The sequence below is a fragment of the Acomys minous genome (assembly GCF_964271855.1).
Source record: "Acomys minous genome assembly, chromosome: 2".
NCBI lineage: Eukaryota > Metazoa > Chordata > Mammalia > Rodentia > Muridae > Acomys > Acomys minous.
The window spans coordinates 78,153,663-78,170,845 of NC_140484.1; the positions used below are offsets into that span (position 1 = coordinate 78,153,663).

At 47.2% G+C, this 17,183-nt stretch overlaps 1 protein-coding gene across 4 annotated transcripts in view; it reads right to left on the reverse strand.

The window, feature by feature from the left end:
• EEF2K (eukaryotic elongation factor 2 kinase) overlaps positions 1-17,183 on the reverse strand; it is a 53,279-nt gene that overhangs the window by 20,036 nt on the left and 16,060 nt on the right. For all 4 annotated transcript variants that reach the window (XR_014777458.1, XM_084773211.1, XM_084773213.1 and 1 more), the window contains exons 2-4: positions 16,579-16,897; positions 2,945-3,045; positions 40-100 (exon numbers count right to left, since the gene is read on the reverse strand). Coding sequence is in view for 3 of the 4 variants with exons in the window: in XM_084773211.1 (XP_084629337.1) it covers positions 40-100; positions 2,945-3,045; positions 16,579-16,821 (405 nt within the window). In the remaining variant the exon portion in view is untranslated. The remainder of the gene's footprint in view (positions 1-39; positions 101-2,944; positions 3,046-16,578; positions 16,898-17,183) is intronic.

Sequence of the window (17,183 nt, forward strand, 5' to 3'; positions counted from 1 at the left end):
CCTAGGCCCTGTCCCCTCCCAGCTCAGGCTTCTGCTTACCTGAGACGCCATCTTGATCAGAACCTCGTCTTTCAGCCATTCCCCGGTGACAGCGTTGTACCTACAGAGATCAGAGCCCACCTAGAGCATCCTGGTCCTGTCCCTTACTAGCCCAAACTCTCCTGGGTTCTCTGTGGGCCTCAGGACCCAGCCTGCTCTGTGCCTGGGCCCCAGGCTTGCTGACCCTTGGGGTGGGGTGCGGACACCTCTCTCCTTTCCTTTCTTCCTCCTTAAAGGGGACTTGCCTACCCCCAAACACACTTATTCCTTCTGCCTGGTGTCGCTATTTTACCAAGACCAGCACTCCCAGCTGGGCTCCTGTCCGACTTGCTCTGGTCTATCATTAGGCTGCAACTCCACAAAATAGGCCATGTCTGCCTTGCTCACCACTGGGCCTAGAGTGTGTAGATGTTTAGTAAACACATGCTAGATGGATGGTTGGAGATATAAATATCCTTATAACTTGTCTATATGACTGTTAGGTCTCAAGCAGTCCCTATATCCAGAAATGAGCTCAAAGCCGGACTGCAGGAGCTCTGGATACATGGGCATAACAGTCACAAACAGCAGGTCCCAGAGGGAGGGAGGCAGCAGTCTCTCAACTTTGCCAAACGCCTGGGCCAGGCGCAGCCCACACAGGTAGGTAGGTCTATCTCCCAAGAGGGCAGGACTGTCTCAGGGCCTGTAGGGGACGGGGAAGGACTTGCCGCTGAGGCAAGATAAGAAAGAAGCTATGAAAGAGTATACAGGAAACATGAAGTGGTAGAGACAGAGATGAGAGAGTCGGGGAGGGAGGGCCTGAGTTTCAGAGTGTTGAGAAGGGTAGAGTGAGATGTGGAAAGATGGGGAGAGAGGAGAGGGGAGACAGGTGGCAGGAGAGAGGGAGATGGAGAAAGAAGAGAAAGATGATGAAGCAGAGGAGGGAAGGGTGGTTCCAGAATGTTCCCATTCCCCACTCCCAGGCTCCCCCTTTTTCTCAGAGCACGTCTGGCAGCCCCAGGCCTAGAGGGCCTCAAACAGGTTTGCCTGGCCAGGCTCCCGAGCTCAGCAGGGTCCAACCCTTATCTCTGGCCAGTGGCTCCTGACTCACAAGACCCAGACCTGGGAAACAGGTTTTCAGAGCTGGAAACCTGTGCAGAGAGGAAGAGAAGCCTGGCAGGTTACCCCAGGCTCAGAGGAGGAGGAGGCCTCCGCTAGGCTGTCAGTCTGCTTGCAGCCAGTGGGAGGCAACAACTATGTTCTACACAGGACTATAAAGAGACGGAGGCCACAGATGCACCACGCCCTTGCCTCTACTCGGAGAGGCACCCAGACACTGGGGAAGGTGGTCAGGGTCTTGCTTGCTGCTCACGAACCTAACATCATAAAGGCAAGATCGGGCAGGACTGGTAAAAACAGACCTGTAACTCCAGCTGCTTTAAAAGGTGAGGTGTTTGAGGTCTGTCTGGGCTACATCGTAAGTTCAAAGTCAGCCTAGGCAACTTATGGGGACTGTATCTTAAAACAAATGAAATAAAGGCTGGGAATGTAGCTCAGGTGGAAAGAACACTTGTCCAGTATAGAGGAAGCCCTAGGTTTGATACCCAGTAACTTAATAAACGAAATGTTTATTGTCTAAAGTTCACAGAACATTACTGTATGCTGGATTTTTTTTTTTACATTATTTTTTGTTTTTATTTTTTATTTTGTTTTTATTTTTTTTACAGACAGGGTTTCTTTGTGTGGCTATGTTGGGTTCTTTTCCTTTTTCTTTCTTTTTTTTGGGGGGGGGGTTTGGTTTTTAGAGACAGGACTTCTCTGTGTAGCCTTGGCTGTCCTGGATTCACTTTGTAGATCAGGCTGGCCTCAAACTCACAGAGATCCACCTGCCTCTGCCTCCCGAGTTATGTCTGGTTCTCAAACAGATTGTTTCATTTAATCTTTGCAGAGACCCCGAGATTCCCACAATTATTGAGCCTGTTTTACAGAAACTGGCCCAGAGGTGAGGTCGTCTCCTGTCTGAGCGTCAGGATTCAAAATCCAGACATGTTTAAAAGCCGAATCTAGCTCTCAACCACCCTGGAAACAGCGCACAGGGACAGAAACCTACCCTAAACAAAGGGCCAGCTCAAAAGAGCTACAGCCAGAGAAGGAAGCTTCTGGTTTAGAAGTTTCAGAATGTTCCAGACAGCCACACTTGGATTACTCTCACTGGAAGTCTGGGCAGCATAAATTCAGCCATTTAATTAGGAAATAAACAGTTCGGGCTGGCCTCCTATCCCTGCTGGGCTTCCAGGCCCAGAGCCAGGCCAGCACAGAGCCCTCTTTCCCTGGTGCTACCCCAGTGCTGTCCCAGGCAGAAGGCTCACATGTGGGGTCCCCACCTATCCTGCCCCCACACTGGGAGGTGGGCCTCCAGCAGAGGAGAGGAGGGAGGCACATGGGCGCTCTACAGCCATCTCCTTTTAGGATGGGAGCAAAGTGGAGAAGACAGTGTACTGGCCAAGGGAAAATGATGGCACTTCAGGGACCAGGCATCAAAACCTGCTGAGCTGTCCTCATACTGTCTGCCTCTACTGCTGTTTGCAAGGACAAGTGTTGGGATGATGGCATCATGAACCAGAAGGGACCTGGATCCCTGAGCTGCTCAACTCTCAACCAACTTCAAATGGAGGATAAATGGACCCTCGGTGCACAAACCATCCCCTCAATCCAAAACACTTAGGACCAAAAGTCCAAGTTTCAGATTGTTTCCAATTTTGAATGTTTACACAGACTCAACTGTTTGGGTCTCCCTAATTCTAACAACCTCACATGCTGAATTGGTTCATTTTCTTTGACCAGAAGCAAGACCCAAGATGCAAGCCTTCCCACCTCCCAACCCCAGCAAGGAGACTCCTCAAAGCCCCTGGGACACACTGCTGACCTGTGTCGAGTAGCATGTTCTGTGGCGATGTCCTCGAGATGGAACTCAGCCCAGGGGTCAGGCATGTGCTTGGCCTTCTCAATTGCATGCTTCCAGGCTTCCTGCAGAAGGCAAAGGGAGCGTCAGGCCCAGGCCAGGGCAGCCAGCCGCCTCTTCCCCAGTTACTTGCCCTGGGGAGGACCACAGCATCCAAAAGAAAGGATTCCCATCCCTAGCCTATGAAGAACAGTCCCCGGGGGACCCAGTGTGTTCTCCTGGGCTCAGCCTATGGACAGAAGTCACTGACATGTTAATTACACAATTCTTCGCTTGCTGCCAAAAAGCTGAAAGTGAAAATAAGAATTTTTGAGGGCTGGAGAGATGGCTCAGTGGTTAAGCATGTACTATTCTTGCAGAGTTTGGTTCCCAGCAGCCATGTCCCACATAACTTCAGCTCCAATGGATCTGTTGTCCTCTTCTAGATTCTTCAGGCACCTAAGTTCATGTGCATGTATGTACATGTGTATGTACACACACACACACAAATAAAAAAAACTTTAAAAAAATAAAATATGAACGCAGGGCAGGCAGACTTCTGTAAGTGTGAGTTTGAGGCCAGCCTGGTCATCATAGTAGCAGGACAGCCAGACCTACAAAGTGAGACCCTATCTCAAAATAAGTTAATAAATAAGATATGGTTTGACATTGGGTTGGAGCTCAGTGACAGAGTGCTTGCCTCGTATGCATGAAACCCTAGGTTTGGCCCCCAGAAAATGTTCTTTTCTTCCCATCTGAACAAGCTTAAGCATCTTTAGTGAGTGCCTGCCAGGACACTGATGTCCTGATGCAGCACCACTGCAACCAGAGCTAAGGCACCCGGCTAAAGAGATGAACCGGGGGCGGGGGAACAGGATGGACACATGACACACAACAGGAGCCTCATCCTGTAACTCCAGCCGAACACAAGCTCACTTTCAAACTAATGCAAGCTACGTTCCGTGATCTGGCAAAAATGAACACAAACTCAAGTGCTCTGGCAAGGATGGCGTAAACGGGTTTTTATTACTTCAATTAGAGAGCTAGCTAGGCACAGTGGTAAACATCTGTAGTCCCAGCAGATGAGAGAGGTGAATTGCCATGAGTTTGGGATGATTTGGGGCTACACAGAAAGTGCCAGGGTGGATGGGGCTACATAGATCTGTCTCAAAACAAGGGGGAGGGGGGGATGAGGATGATGAATAAAGGAGGGAGGAAGAGAGGAAAGAGAAGGAAGAAAAGGCTATTAAAAAGCCGGGCGTGGTGGCGCACGCCTTTAATCCCAGCACTCGGGAGGCAGAGACAGGCGGATCACTGTGAGTTCGAGGCCAGCCTGGTCTACAAAGCGAGTCCAGGACAGCCAAGGCTACACAGAGAAACCCTGTCTTGGAAAAAAAAAAAAAAAGAAAGAAAGAAAAGGCTATTAAATAGCACTGAGGTATGTGTCACCATCTGACTATGTCCCCCAAACCTCATGTGTCAGAAACTCAATCCCTGAACTCCCATGTGGATGGTATTTAGAGATGGGGACCTTGGGGGTTGACTAGGAGTAGAGGAGGCCAGAGAGACAGATCCCACTCCCAGACCCATGACAGTACCCATGACAGTGGCTTCACAAGCAGAGGAGGAGATCAGGGTTAGTACAGTGACTGTGTGTGGTCACGTGATGCTCTCTGTCGTGTTATAAGTCAGGCCAAGGCTCTCTCCAGATGCCAGGATTCCCCAGGATCCAACCTTATAAACTAAATACACTTGTACTTAAAAATAAATTCTGAATTAATTGTCCCCTCTCCACTTTTTCCTTTTTGTGTCGAGATTTCACAGTGTACCCCTAGCTAGTCTGGGATTCACTATTTAAACCAGGCTGGCCTCAGATTCACAAAGATCTTCCTGCCTCTGCCTCCCAGGTGCTGGGATTAATGGTGTGTACCAAGATACCCAGCCATCAGCTGTTCGTCATAACCAACCAGTCTAGGCCGGTTTGTTATAGCAACAGAAAACAGATTTAATATCTTTCCATTTTAATTTTCTTTGTCCATTTTACTGCTTCAGGGAAACCAAAACAGAATCTTCCTTGGCCTTTCCACACCAACACCCTTAATCCATGGTGCTTCCCTCATTACCCCTCTGCTCTCTGCCTAAGACTCAAATCGTTGCCCCGAAGGAACTTAAATCTTCGCTCTGTGGCCTCCCAGTGGACTTGCCTTATGGGGAGGACAACGGGCAGGGTTTGGGCATCATCTGGGTGAGACAGGCCAGAAGGAGCTCTGAGAGAGGGAGGGGGCAGTCAGGAGACAGCAATTTCAGACTGCTTTGCTACCACTGATGTCCCTCAGTACCCTGGCCATCCCTGGAGGAAGTCCAGGTTCCCAGGCCTCAGCAGGTCTGCACTGTGTCCACCCTCCTAGTATGGATCCCTCATGAGGATCCTGCTGAAAATAGAAGTCAGGGAAAGGACTGAGACTTCACACACACACACACACACACACACACACACACACACACACACACACACAGAGAGAGAGAGAGAGAGAGAGAGAGAGAGAGAGAGAGAGAGAGAGAAAGAGAGAGAGAGAGAGAGGCGCCCACACATACTTTCCAATCTCTGCAAAGCCCATCATTTTTTTCCCTTCCAGTCTGGAAGCTAATTTAGGATTAATGAAAACTACTTGGCAAATGGAGAATAGAACAGCCCAGTGCACCAGAGTCCCTCTACCTGAGCAGCAACTGTTCATGCATTCAGTGAATTCTGTTCTATGCACTTAAAAAAAATAAGATTGGAATCACACAGAAAAAAAAAAAAATACAAATTACATCCTTTTGGGGGAGCAGACTCCTGAGGCTTCATACTTTATTTAGTGAGTCCTAACTGTCCTCCTACAAAAGATCATCTGCTTCGCATGACAACCACAAGCATCCAGAATTCTGAATTAGAAAGTGGAAGTCCTCCAACAGGCAGGCCCTCCTCGGCTGTCACTTGCTATAGACACTCAGTAAGTTTCCTCCTTGTGTTTGTTAAAAGATGTGCATCAAGAGCAAGCGCAGGGCCTTGCTTCTGTTCTGAGATCTCCTTTCTGCATTTAACATTCAGCTTAGATAGCCCTCCTGGCTCATGGGTACAGACTGCAGGCTGGCCTGGCACCCTCCCAGGGCTGTGGGAAACAGAACTGTAGAGGTGTACCCTACACATTTGTCTCCAGGAGATTGTACTTGGATGCCTTCCAGAACGTCCTAGTACAAACAGTGCTGACTCGAACATTTTTTTTTCTCTCTACAACTGTGCATACTTATGCAAGATCTCAGTAGGGTTTTTTGTTTTCAGTGTAATGGTTGGACCAGATTTAAAGTTTGGGGGCCTGGGAAACAGGTCAGTGTGGCAAAGTCGTATGCCCTGAACTCAGTCCTCAGAAGTGAAATAAAAGAATTAGAAACTGCACCCGCCCCAAAAAAGACTTTGGAAGTTACACTCCAAGGATCAGTAAACACTCAAATTTTAATGGGAGATCATGTCAAGAAAATGTAAACTGTACATGTTTGCAACAGTATAGAGTAATGCACGTGTGAGTTTATTATAGAGAAATGGCTCCTCACCGGTTCCCCGTGGTTAGACTTTAAGCTTGCACTCATTTTCCCCTCTTATGAATGACTCCCAGCAGCTATGGTGACATCCAAGGCAGTTTCTCAATTCTGATCCCTGTACTTTAAAAGATGCATCACTGTCCCATCTTATATTCTAGCTGCTGGGAAAGCTCATCTGTGCCTGGGGAGGTGGAGGCTGCCTGGCTTTCGGAGCATGTCTATGCCAGTGGAGACATGTTCTCTGGCTGACTGTCTTGAATGATGACTCCACCACTGTCTACACCACCAGCAGCAAGGGCTGCCCCCCTCAGGGGAGGTGGATCATCAACAGAAGTCACCTGGCTAGACGCAGCAGCTCCAACCAAAGCAGCAGTGAAAGGGTTGTGGCTAGTCATAACACTGCTCGCCCAGCATACACGAGGCCCCGAGTTCCATCCCCAATGTCACTAAAATCAAAGTCAAACAATGAACAAGGAAGAAGCTATCTTGCAGGTGAGTGTGTGGCATTTGGGGCTAAGGGAAAAAAACATCACCGTCTTCCAAACCCGGGAGCCATTCCAAACCTCACCACAGGCACAGGTAGCTCTAATGCACCTGCCTTGTGTCTAAGAAGGGTCTTACAACATAAAGCAGTTCTCCACTCTCCTGCCTCAGCCTCCTAAATGCTGGGATTACAGGTGTCTGCTACCATACCTAGATGCCAGTGACTTTTCTTTTTAGAAACCCAGTATAAAGAGTCTAGTACAGTGATGCTCACTCAGCAGGGAAGAGGCCTATTGCTATTCTGACAACCTGAGTTCAACCCGTGAGACCCACACAGAAGGAGATAAACAGGGTTCTCACAATGACAAACTGTCTTTTCACCTCCACATACATGCTGGGCACACACAGACACACACACACACACACAATTTTTAAAAAGTCTGTCCAGTGGTGGTGGTGTACACTTTTAATCCCAGCACTTGAGAGGCAGAGGCAGGTGGATTTCTGTGAGTCTGAAGCCAGCCTGGTCTACAAAGCAAGTTCCAGGATGGCCAGAGCTACACAGAGAAACCTAGTCTCTAAAAACCAAAAATAAGTAAATAAAACTAAATAAATAAAAAGTAAAAAGTCTAGCACTAACATCTGGATCCAACACCACTGGCTCTGTAGAATCCGCACACTTTTGTTGACAAATAAGGATGAACATTTTGGGGATTGGTGCCCAATGTTTTCCGTGGCCCCTGCACCTGGGATAGACACTCCCACCAGAAAATGGCTCTCTGAGATGGTACTCCCCCGGGGTGACTCTGTCTGAGCTCACTGTCACTGGTGTGATGCATATTTATTACAATGAGAACATAGTCCTGGGCTGCCTGTATACTGCATTTTTTGGACTATAAGACACACCTGGACCATAAGACTAGTTTTTAGAGCAGAAAAACAGTAAAAACAGCAATCGGACCATAAGGCACACCCCAATTTCCGCCCCCAACCCCATTTTTTGGGGAAAATGCATCTTATGGTCCAAAAACTACGGTAGTCAGGCATGTGTGTGTGCGTGTGTGGACATGCGTGTGTGTACCAGGGATTAAACCTAGGGCCTTCTGCATGCTAGACAAGCATTCTACCATTGAACTATATTCTCAGCCCTGCAAGTATAAACCAAAGTCAACAAACAAAATTCATCCCCCAGCAGGAGACTCTGAGTTCAAAGTCTGGTGGCAACATGGCAAGACACTGTCTCAAAAAAGGAACAAAACGCCGCAGTGGTTAAGAGTGCTCACTGCTCTTCCAGAGGTCCTGGGTTCAATTCTCAGCACACATAAAGTAGGTCACAATCATCTATAAACTCCAGTTCTAAGGAGATCCAATGTTCCCTTTTGACCTCTGCAGGCACTGCATGAACACTGTGCACAGATATACAACAGATAAAGCACCTATACACATAAATAAAAATAAATCTTTTTTTTTTTTAAAGGATGGTGAGGAATAGAGGGCTGAGGTAAGATGGTTCAGTGGGTGAAGGTACCTAACACCAAGACTGGCAGTGAGAGCTCATTCCCTGGGACCCACAGTGTAGAAGGGGAAATCGAATCCCCACAAATAATCCTGACACACACACACACACACACACACACACACACACACACACACACACGGGGGCGGGGGGGAGGGGGGAGGAAGAGGGGGGAGGGAGGGAGAGAGAGAGAGAGTGTGTGCTTTGGTTCTTCTAAGGGTACAAACCAGAAGTAAATAAACAGAATCTCAACTATAGGAACACACTTCCTGGAAGATGCAGGGTGTCGCTAGAAGAGTTTGTAAAGTGTCTGTGTGGCCCTTGGCACGACGAGCGACAACGGTGCTGGGCTTTTTGTTCCTGTTTTGGTTTTTAAGACAAGGTCTCCTATATTCCCGCCAATCCTCAAACTTGGTAAAGCCCAGGATGACCTTCAACTTCTGATCATCCTGCCCCCACCTCCCCAAGAGCTGGTGTGTGTACCACCAACTGGTTTATGCAGGGCTTGAACCCACGGCTGACTTCATGCTTGCTAGGCAAGCACTCTGCCTTCTGAGCTACAGCTACAACCCTCGTTTTAACATCTTATCATTTCCATGATCACAGCAATTGTAGCCTTTTACGGAGCATCCAGGGACCGGCTGAGCCCTCCTTCAATGATCAAGTGTTCCATTATAAATGTTCTGTAGATTCCAAGAACTACAATTCTGAGTCAGCCCGACTCTCCCTCCTAGAGGAAAAAGACTCCACGGGAAAATGTGAAAAGCAGGAAGAAGTGAGGGATCACAGCCAAGCTAGGATGGGGGAGACCATCAGTGCTGTGTGGCTGCCTCTCACCACAGCATGTGCACTTAGCAGCTGGACACATTCCTCCAGCACTCCACACAACAGTGCAATACTGGAAGCAGTCAACATACCCCACAAATCCCAAGAAACGGAAGAAACTATAATATTAAAGTACATCCATGCAACAGTCCACCACCGAGCATAAAAGTCACTGTTTTCTTCTTCCAGTACTGGGGGCGAACCCAGGGCCTCCCCTGTGTCTCCCCATATGCTCGGGAAGCACTCTGCCGCTGAACTATATCCCCTGCGTTCTTTGTGTTTCTGTGTGTGCTTGGCCCAAGCCTGCCAAGGGGAGTGTGAGCGTGAATCTTGGGACCCATATGATAGAAGCAAAGAACTGAGCCCACGCTATTCTTTGACCTCATACAAGTGCCCCAGGATGTGTGTGCCCTCCCCCACACATTACATAAATAATTTTTAAAAGTAAGATAAGCGGGCATGGTGGCAGATGCCTTTAATCCCAGCACTCAGAGGCTGTGAGTTTAAGGTCTGCTTGGTCTACAAGGCAGCTCATGGCCAGCCAATGCTGTATTAGTGAGGTCCTATCGTAAGATAAATCAACCAACCAACCAAACAAACAAAAAAATCCAAAAGAAACTCCTGTTTGCAAAGAGTAGCTACAACAGGTCTCACTAACTTTTGGAGTTCAAAGCCCTGGTTGGGAAGAAAGGTAAAGATGGAAATAATACAAACCAAAGCAATAGCATTCGCTAGGGTGACGTAATGCCATGGCCTCTCGGGAGACCCTGCTCAAACAGCATTCTACACACATCTCAAGGCAATTTGTAAGGATAGACAGATAGGTGGAAGAATTACAGGGTCAGAGAACAAGGGAAACTTGGCAATGTGAGGCTCAGACAGCGAGAAGCTTTGCCCTGGCTGGCAAAAGAGGTTAAATGCAGGTACTGTGAAACCTACCTATGCTTCTCCTCAGAAGGACCTTTGTGTCTAAGAGCCAAGCAAGATGGCTGAGTCGGGAGAGCATTTGCCATCAACATTGATGACCTGCGTTTGATCTTAGGACCTCTCCTTCTACCAGTTCCTGCAGGCTGCCCTCTGACGTCTATATGAATAGTGTGGCAAGTAAGTAAATAACAAATAAACGTATACTTTAAGTCTAGAAAAGGCAAACTTGTGGACAGAAAGTAGGTTAGTGGTCATGAGGGCTCGGCAGACTAGAGATGCGAGTGATGCCTAAGAGGTACAGCTCTTGACAAAAATCAGTTATAGCGATGGACGCATAATTTTATATATACCGAAAGCTACTGGATTGTACATTTCAATGGGGAAGTTGAATGGTATGTGGGTTATATTTTCATAAAGCTGCTAGAAAAAAAAATGAAAATAAAAAAAGGAGAGGAGCCCTTGCCTATAAATGCCTTTGCACAGGTCACCAAAGCATTCCAACACATTCTTTGATAAATACGAGCTCTACAGCAGGGCTCCAACCTCCTTAATCTCCTCCTGTGGGCTAGACCTCAGCTCACCAGAGATAGCTTCCTCTCTCATGCTAGGACTCTTTTTTTCAATTGGCCAGCGGGCTTTCAACTTGCAGGAGATCAAAGCTTTTTTGGTCTCTTTCTTTTTATTATTTTAGGCTCCTAGAGACTGAAAGCCAGGGCCTCCGGGCTTGCTAGGAGAGCACTGAGCCACAGGCCAAGCCCTTCAGCTTTGTTTTCAGACTGCATTCCCAAAGCACAAAGTCTGCCCCTGGCTCACTTTCTCCGGTCCTGGTCTGAGGCCTGAGGCTGCCAGGGTGGAGCCTCCTAGGCTTTAGGCAGGGACGCTTCCTGGGCCCAGTGAGTCATCACACCCTGGCTGGGCAGTCTCATTCTGGAGTGACTAGTTGGTTTGTTTAGCTAGAGTCACCCTCAGCGCATTATCAGCACTTACACAACTCAAGATGGGAGGGATGCAGGATGCAGGTGCTCACACATGCAGTGGGACAGTTCGCCGTGTAATCAGCCATTTCCATTAACTTCAAGGTTCTGCCCAAGCTACTCTTTTGCTAGTAAGTACGCTCTCTCTAGCAAGTGTATCCCTGCATAGGCAAAGGCTTTGTCTGTACAAGGAAACACCGGCCTCCAACGAAGTGAAATTCAGCCATTAAAGACAACAAACAAACAAATGAAACATTGGATGCACAGAGCCCTGGGTTTGGTCACAAACACTGGAAAAACAACAACAACAAAAAACCCCACAAAATATAGTAAGGTACAAATTGTGGTTATTAACAGCATCACTCTGAAACAGGATCTTCATGAAGGGTACACAATCCTGTCAACCTCCTAAGCATGTGACTTCATTTCAATTTATCATCTGGCCAGCTGCCAACTGTCTGAGGCTATAGGGATCACTGTGTGCACTGTGCAGAGTAAGGCACGTACTGCAGCCCAGCCCAGCCCAGAGCCAGGCTACGGAAGTTAGGGCTCAAGTCAGCTCCCGAGAGGATATAGGAGGATGGCCACCAGGGTGGAAACTGGTCCACTCGACAGACCTGGGCTGAGATGCGAAGCACATTTTCACTTGTTTAATTTGCACAGTTTAGATTTGCTTTACCTTGTACATATATTATGTATAGATTATTTATATCATTAAAAATTATTTTTTAAGTTTGGGTCTATAAGGGCTGCAGAGACAGCTCTGTGGTTAAGGGCACTGGCTGTTCTTGCAATGGACCCAGGTTTGATTCCCAGCATGCACCTGTCGGCTCAAAACTAACTCCAGTTCTAGGGGATCCCACGCCCTCCTCTAGCCTCCAAGGCACAAAAGTGATGCGCAGACATATACGCAGGAAAAACACCCAGACACATGAAATAATTTATTTTTACAAAGTTTACATGTGTGAATTTGCAATATATAAAAAACATTTACATATGTTTATATACATACAAAAAGTATGAATACATCTGCATATATTTAAAGTGTGTATGTATTATTATGCTATTTGTAGTAAGGGGGAACAAATTCACTCATATTTTCTTCAAAGGGGCTGTTTAATGGTAGTAGTACACTGACCTAGAATGTAACAGTCTTTGAGTCTCAACCCCTGGCATTTGCAAGGGGAAAAAAGTCCTTTCAAAAAGACTGAATTGACGCTGGCAAGAAGGTTGCACTTGTCATGCAAGCCTGATAACCCACCGGATTCCTGGATCTTGAAGGTGGAAGAGGAGAATCCACCACAGAAAGCTGTCCTCTGATTTCCACACAAGTGCCAGAGCACGCACATACACACACACACAGAGTAATGAGTAGATAAATAAATGTAAAAAATAAAAATAAATAAATAACATTTGTAATGGAGAGGGAAGAGGAAAATGGAGGGGCCCAGCGTGGTGGCACACACTGAGAGCCCAGCGTGGTGGCACACACTGAGGGTCCAGCATGGTGGCACACACTGAGGGTCCAGCATGGTGGCACACACTGAGGGTCCAGCATGGTGGCACACACTGAGAGCCCAGCGTGGTGGCACACACTGAGGGTCCAGCATGGTGGCACACACTGAGGGTCCAGCATGGTGGCACACACTGAGGGTCCAGCATGGTGGCACACACTGAGGGTCCAGCATGGTGGCACACACTGAGGGTCCAGCATGGTGGCACACACTGAGAGCCCAGCGTGGTGGCACACACTGAGGGTCCAGCGTGGTGGCACACACTGAGGGTCCAGCGTGGTGGCACACACTGAGAGCCCAGCGTGGTGGCACACACTTGTAGTCCTAGCCTAGGGAGGTGGTCAGAGCAGGAGTTCAAGGTCATTCATTACAGAAAGGGTGTGAGGCCACCCTGAGCTACATAAGACCGTTTCTTACAAAGCCCAAAAGCATGCACTTTTACTCTTACCAGAGAAAGGCTGAGGGAGGTGAATTCTGAGTTCAAGGCCAGCTTTGTCTACCTAGCAAGTTCCAGGATAGCCAGGCAGGGCTACACAGAGAAACCCTGTCTCAACTCCCACCCCTCACCCTTGAAAAAAAAAAAAAAGCCTAAACTACTGTACTGTGGGGAGGTGGTAGGATGGATCTGGGAAGAGATAGCAGGGAAAGCAGAAGGAAATATAATTAAAATTCTTGATATGCATGAGATTATGTCTGTCTGTCTGTGTTTATTTTTTGAGACACGGTTTCTCTGTGGAAACCCTTGGCTGTCTTAGACTCACTTTGTAGACCAAGTTGGCCTCAAACTCACAGAGATCTGCCTGCCTCTGCCTCCCTGAGTGCTGGGAGTAAAGGCGTGTGCCACCACGCTCAGCTTCCCATGAGAGTCTCAAAGACTTTGTAGTAGGAGCTGGAGAGATGGCTCAGTGGTTAAAAGCACTGGCTGTTCTTCCAGAGGACCAGGGTTCAAGGCCCAGCACCCACATGGCAGCTCTCAACTGTCTGTAACTCCAGTCCCAGGAGCTCTAGCACCCCATACACATAAAAATATGCACATAAGATTAAAGAAAATTTTAAAAATCTCTGTATTCAAACTTAAACCAATCAAACAAAACAGAAAATGTAGAACTGCCCAAGGTGTAGAAAAAGTCATTTCACCTATGTCCTAAAGCAATCAATCTCTGATGGTGACGCTCTTCCTTAATCAATCTCAAAATTTCCCTCTCTCTTTCCCTCTCCCTCCATCTGCCCCCACCTTTCATTTCAACACTTTGCACTTAAACTGAGCTCTGGGACTGAGGCCTGTTCTCATGCAGGGTAAACTTCTTCTGAGGGAAGACTGATATCTCCTGAAAGGCATTCTGAGGAACCTGGTCAGAACCTGGCATTACACAATACACACCCAGTACCTGCTGGGGCCTGATTTTAGGAGGAAGGCCAGATGGCCATTTTAGTTAAACAGCCCAGGTTACCACGTCAATAGTAAATTTAAAAATTAATAATAATAATTACAAATATACATATAGCTGGGCAGTGGTGGCGCACGCCTTTAATCCCAGCATCAGGGAGACAGAGACAGGAGGATCGCTGTGAGTTTGAGGCCAGCCTGGTGTACAAAGCGAGTCCAGGACAGCCAAAGTTACACAGAGAAATCCTGTCTTGAAAAAACAAAAACAAAAACAACAACAACAAAAACCAGAACAAAAAGAAAGTTAAAAATACATGCTTTTTGAGAACTAGTGAGTAACTGACTGGGAGCCCATCCACAACAGCAATAGTCACTATACTGTTGCGTACTGAAGGGTGTGGACAGTGTCCCCCTTATCTGTGGGTATGGTTTCAGCTACGTGTGGTCCAAGGAGAGATAGCACAGAAGTATCTCCGTGTACACACTATGAACATGGTATCTTGAGAGACCATATGTACACAACTTTAATTTTTGTTAACGATTTCTTTACTTTGTATGCATTGGTGTTTTGCCCGCATGTCTGTCTGTGTGAGGGTGTCAGACAGTTGTGAGCTGCCATGTCAGTGCCGGGAATTGAACCCCGGGCCCTCTGGAAGAGCAGTCAGTGCTCTTAATCGCTGAGCCATCTCTCCAGCCCTGGCTACAACTTTATAGTTTGTTCAGGCTTGGTTCTTTGAAATGCTGGAGATGGAGCCCAGAGCCTTGGTAAGTAAGTGCTTACCACTGAGCGACACACCTAGGATATAGTTTTTATCATACAATATTGTTATAATTGTTCTATTTTATTATTAATGACTGCTAGTGTCTGTCTGTCTGTCTCTCTCTCTCTCATTCTCTCTCGTTTATTTTGTTTTTGGAGACAGAGTTTCTCTGTATAACCATCCGCTCACTTTGTAGACTAGGATGGCCTTGAACTCAGAGATCTACCTGCCTTTGCCTCCCCGGTGCTGGGATTAACAGTGTGCGCCACCGAGCCCAGTTGACTGTTAATCTCTTAATGTGTCTAATGTACAACTTAACCCTTTATCACAGGTATGTGTGGATGGGAGAAAAAGCACATAGAGGGTCAGGCAGTACTCATGGATACACTGTGCAGAGATAAAGACGGATCAGCCAAGGATGCTGGTTCTCACTGTAATCTCAGCACTTGAGGGGCAGAAGCAGAAGAATCAAGAGTTCAAAGTCTTGGCAACACAGTGATTCTGAGACTTCATGAGACCCTCCCTCAAAAAAATAGAGAGGGGGGTGGGGGGGGGGAGAGAGAGAGAGAGAGAGAGAGAGAGAGAGAGAGAGAGAGAGAGAGAGAGAGAGAGAGAAGAGCCAATGGTGGTGTCCACCTTAATCCCAGCACTCAGGGATGGCAGATGGCAAGGAGATCTCTGAGTTTACGGTTAGTCTGGTCTACAGAGCTAGAGCTAATTCTAGGACAGCCAATCCTACCAAAGAAACCCTGTCTCAAAAAAAAAAATTTTTTTTTTGTTTTTTGTTTTTTGTTTTTTCAAGACAGGGTTTTCTCTGTGTAGCCTTGGCTGTCCTAGACTCACTTTGTAGACCAGGCTGGTCAAAATAAATTTTTATTAAAAAGTAAATAAATAATCTTGAGGCAGAGCACAGGCCTGTAATCCCAGCACTCCCAAGGATGAGGCAAGAGGCTCATGAGCTCATGATCAGCTTGCCTACTTAATGAGAGCCTGCTTCAATAACAACAACAAACCAAGAGAAATAAGATCCTTATACTTTTTAATACTCTTTAATATTTTCCATTCTTTCTTGAATGTTTGAATGCAGTTAAGAAGCTCATCAAATTTATATACATGGATATGCATATACCAATTTCCAAGAAATGAGATGCTTGCGGTCTGCAGTGCTCTTCAATATTTTCTATTAAATTCTATTTTGTTCCATTTCTCAAAAACAAAAACACTCACAGAAAGTTTTTAAATGGCTATTTTAAACATTACATTTGCTTATTTAATTTATTGTGTGTGTGTGTGTATAATCCCATGGAGGCATACAGCATCCACAGCATAATTGTACAGGCCAGAAAACAACCTATAGGCACCTATGTGGCTTCTGGGGATCCAACATGAGTTGTCAGGCTTACCCATAGGTGCCTTTACCTGCAGAGTCATCTCACCAGCCCGAAGGGGTATTAAGTCTATTGGAAAAGCACTGCTCTGTGGCAATAAAATATATCTTAAGCCAACAGTCACCTTCAAGATTAATAAGAGCACTCTGCCATGCAGAATGTACTGCTAGGCTTTGGGGACAATTAAGACATCAATCAGAGACCCCAGATGCCATCACTTATAACACGTTGGCTGGACACAAGTGCAAAACAGGTGGCTACTCACCTTGAAGTGGAAGGAGCTGGCTGGTGACCCTGTGGAGCCGCATTCTGTTTTAATTAGGTTGCTATAGTAGTTCTGGACTTTGGAGCTGACATTCTGGTTGGACATGGGGTCATCAGTGATGGGGCAGATGAAGTAGCCCTCATCATCGTCACTGTCTGTGTCAGAGTCGCCATCCTGGCCGGCTCGGGAGGACCCGCCACTATCAACACCTTCCAGGCGGAAGATGAGGTCTTCGTCTGCCATGTTCCAAGGGCACCTGTGTTATGCGAGGACTCCGCTGTGCAGCCAGAGTTACTGCGCATGTGCAGCAAGGACAGTCCTGCAAGGGAAGCAGAGAGTGCATGGTAGGTGCCGGCACCCGGGTGTGAGGGTTGTCTGGGTACCTGCATCTCAGTGGTGATGACCACCCGGGAGAATGAAAACCCTATCTTCTGGATAGGCTGTTGGAAACAAGCTGGAAGTACGTGGGGGCATTTCAAATGTCCAAGCCTATTGGCTCAGTCATTTCACTTTGGAGAACTCTTGAGCACTTGGAAGCCAGAAGCACCCCCCAAGCAAACACAGCTATTGGTTAAGCACATAGCTATATCAAACCACTCCCCTGC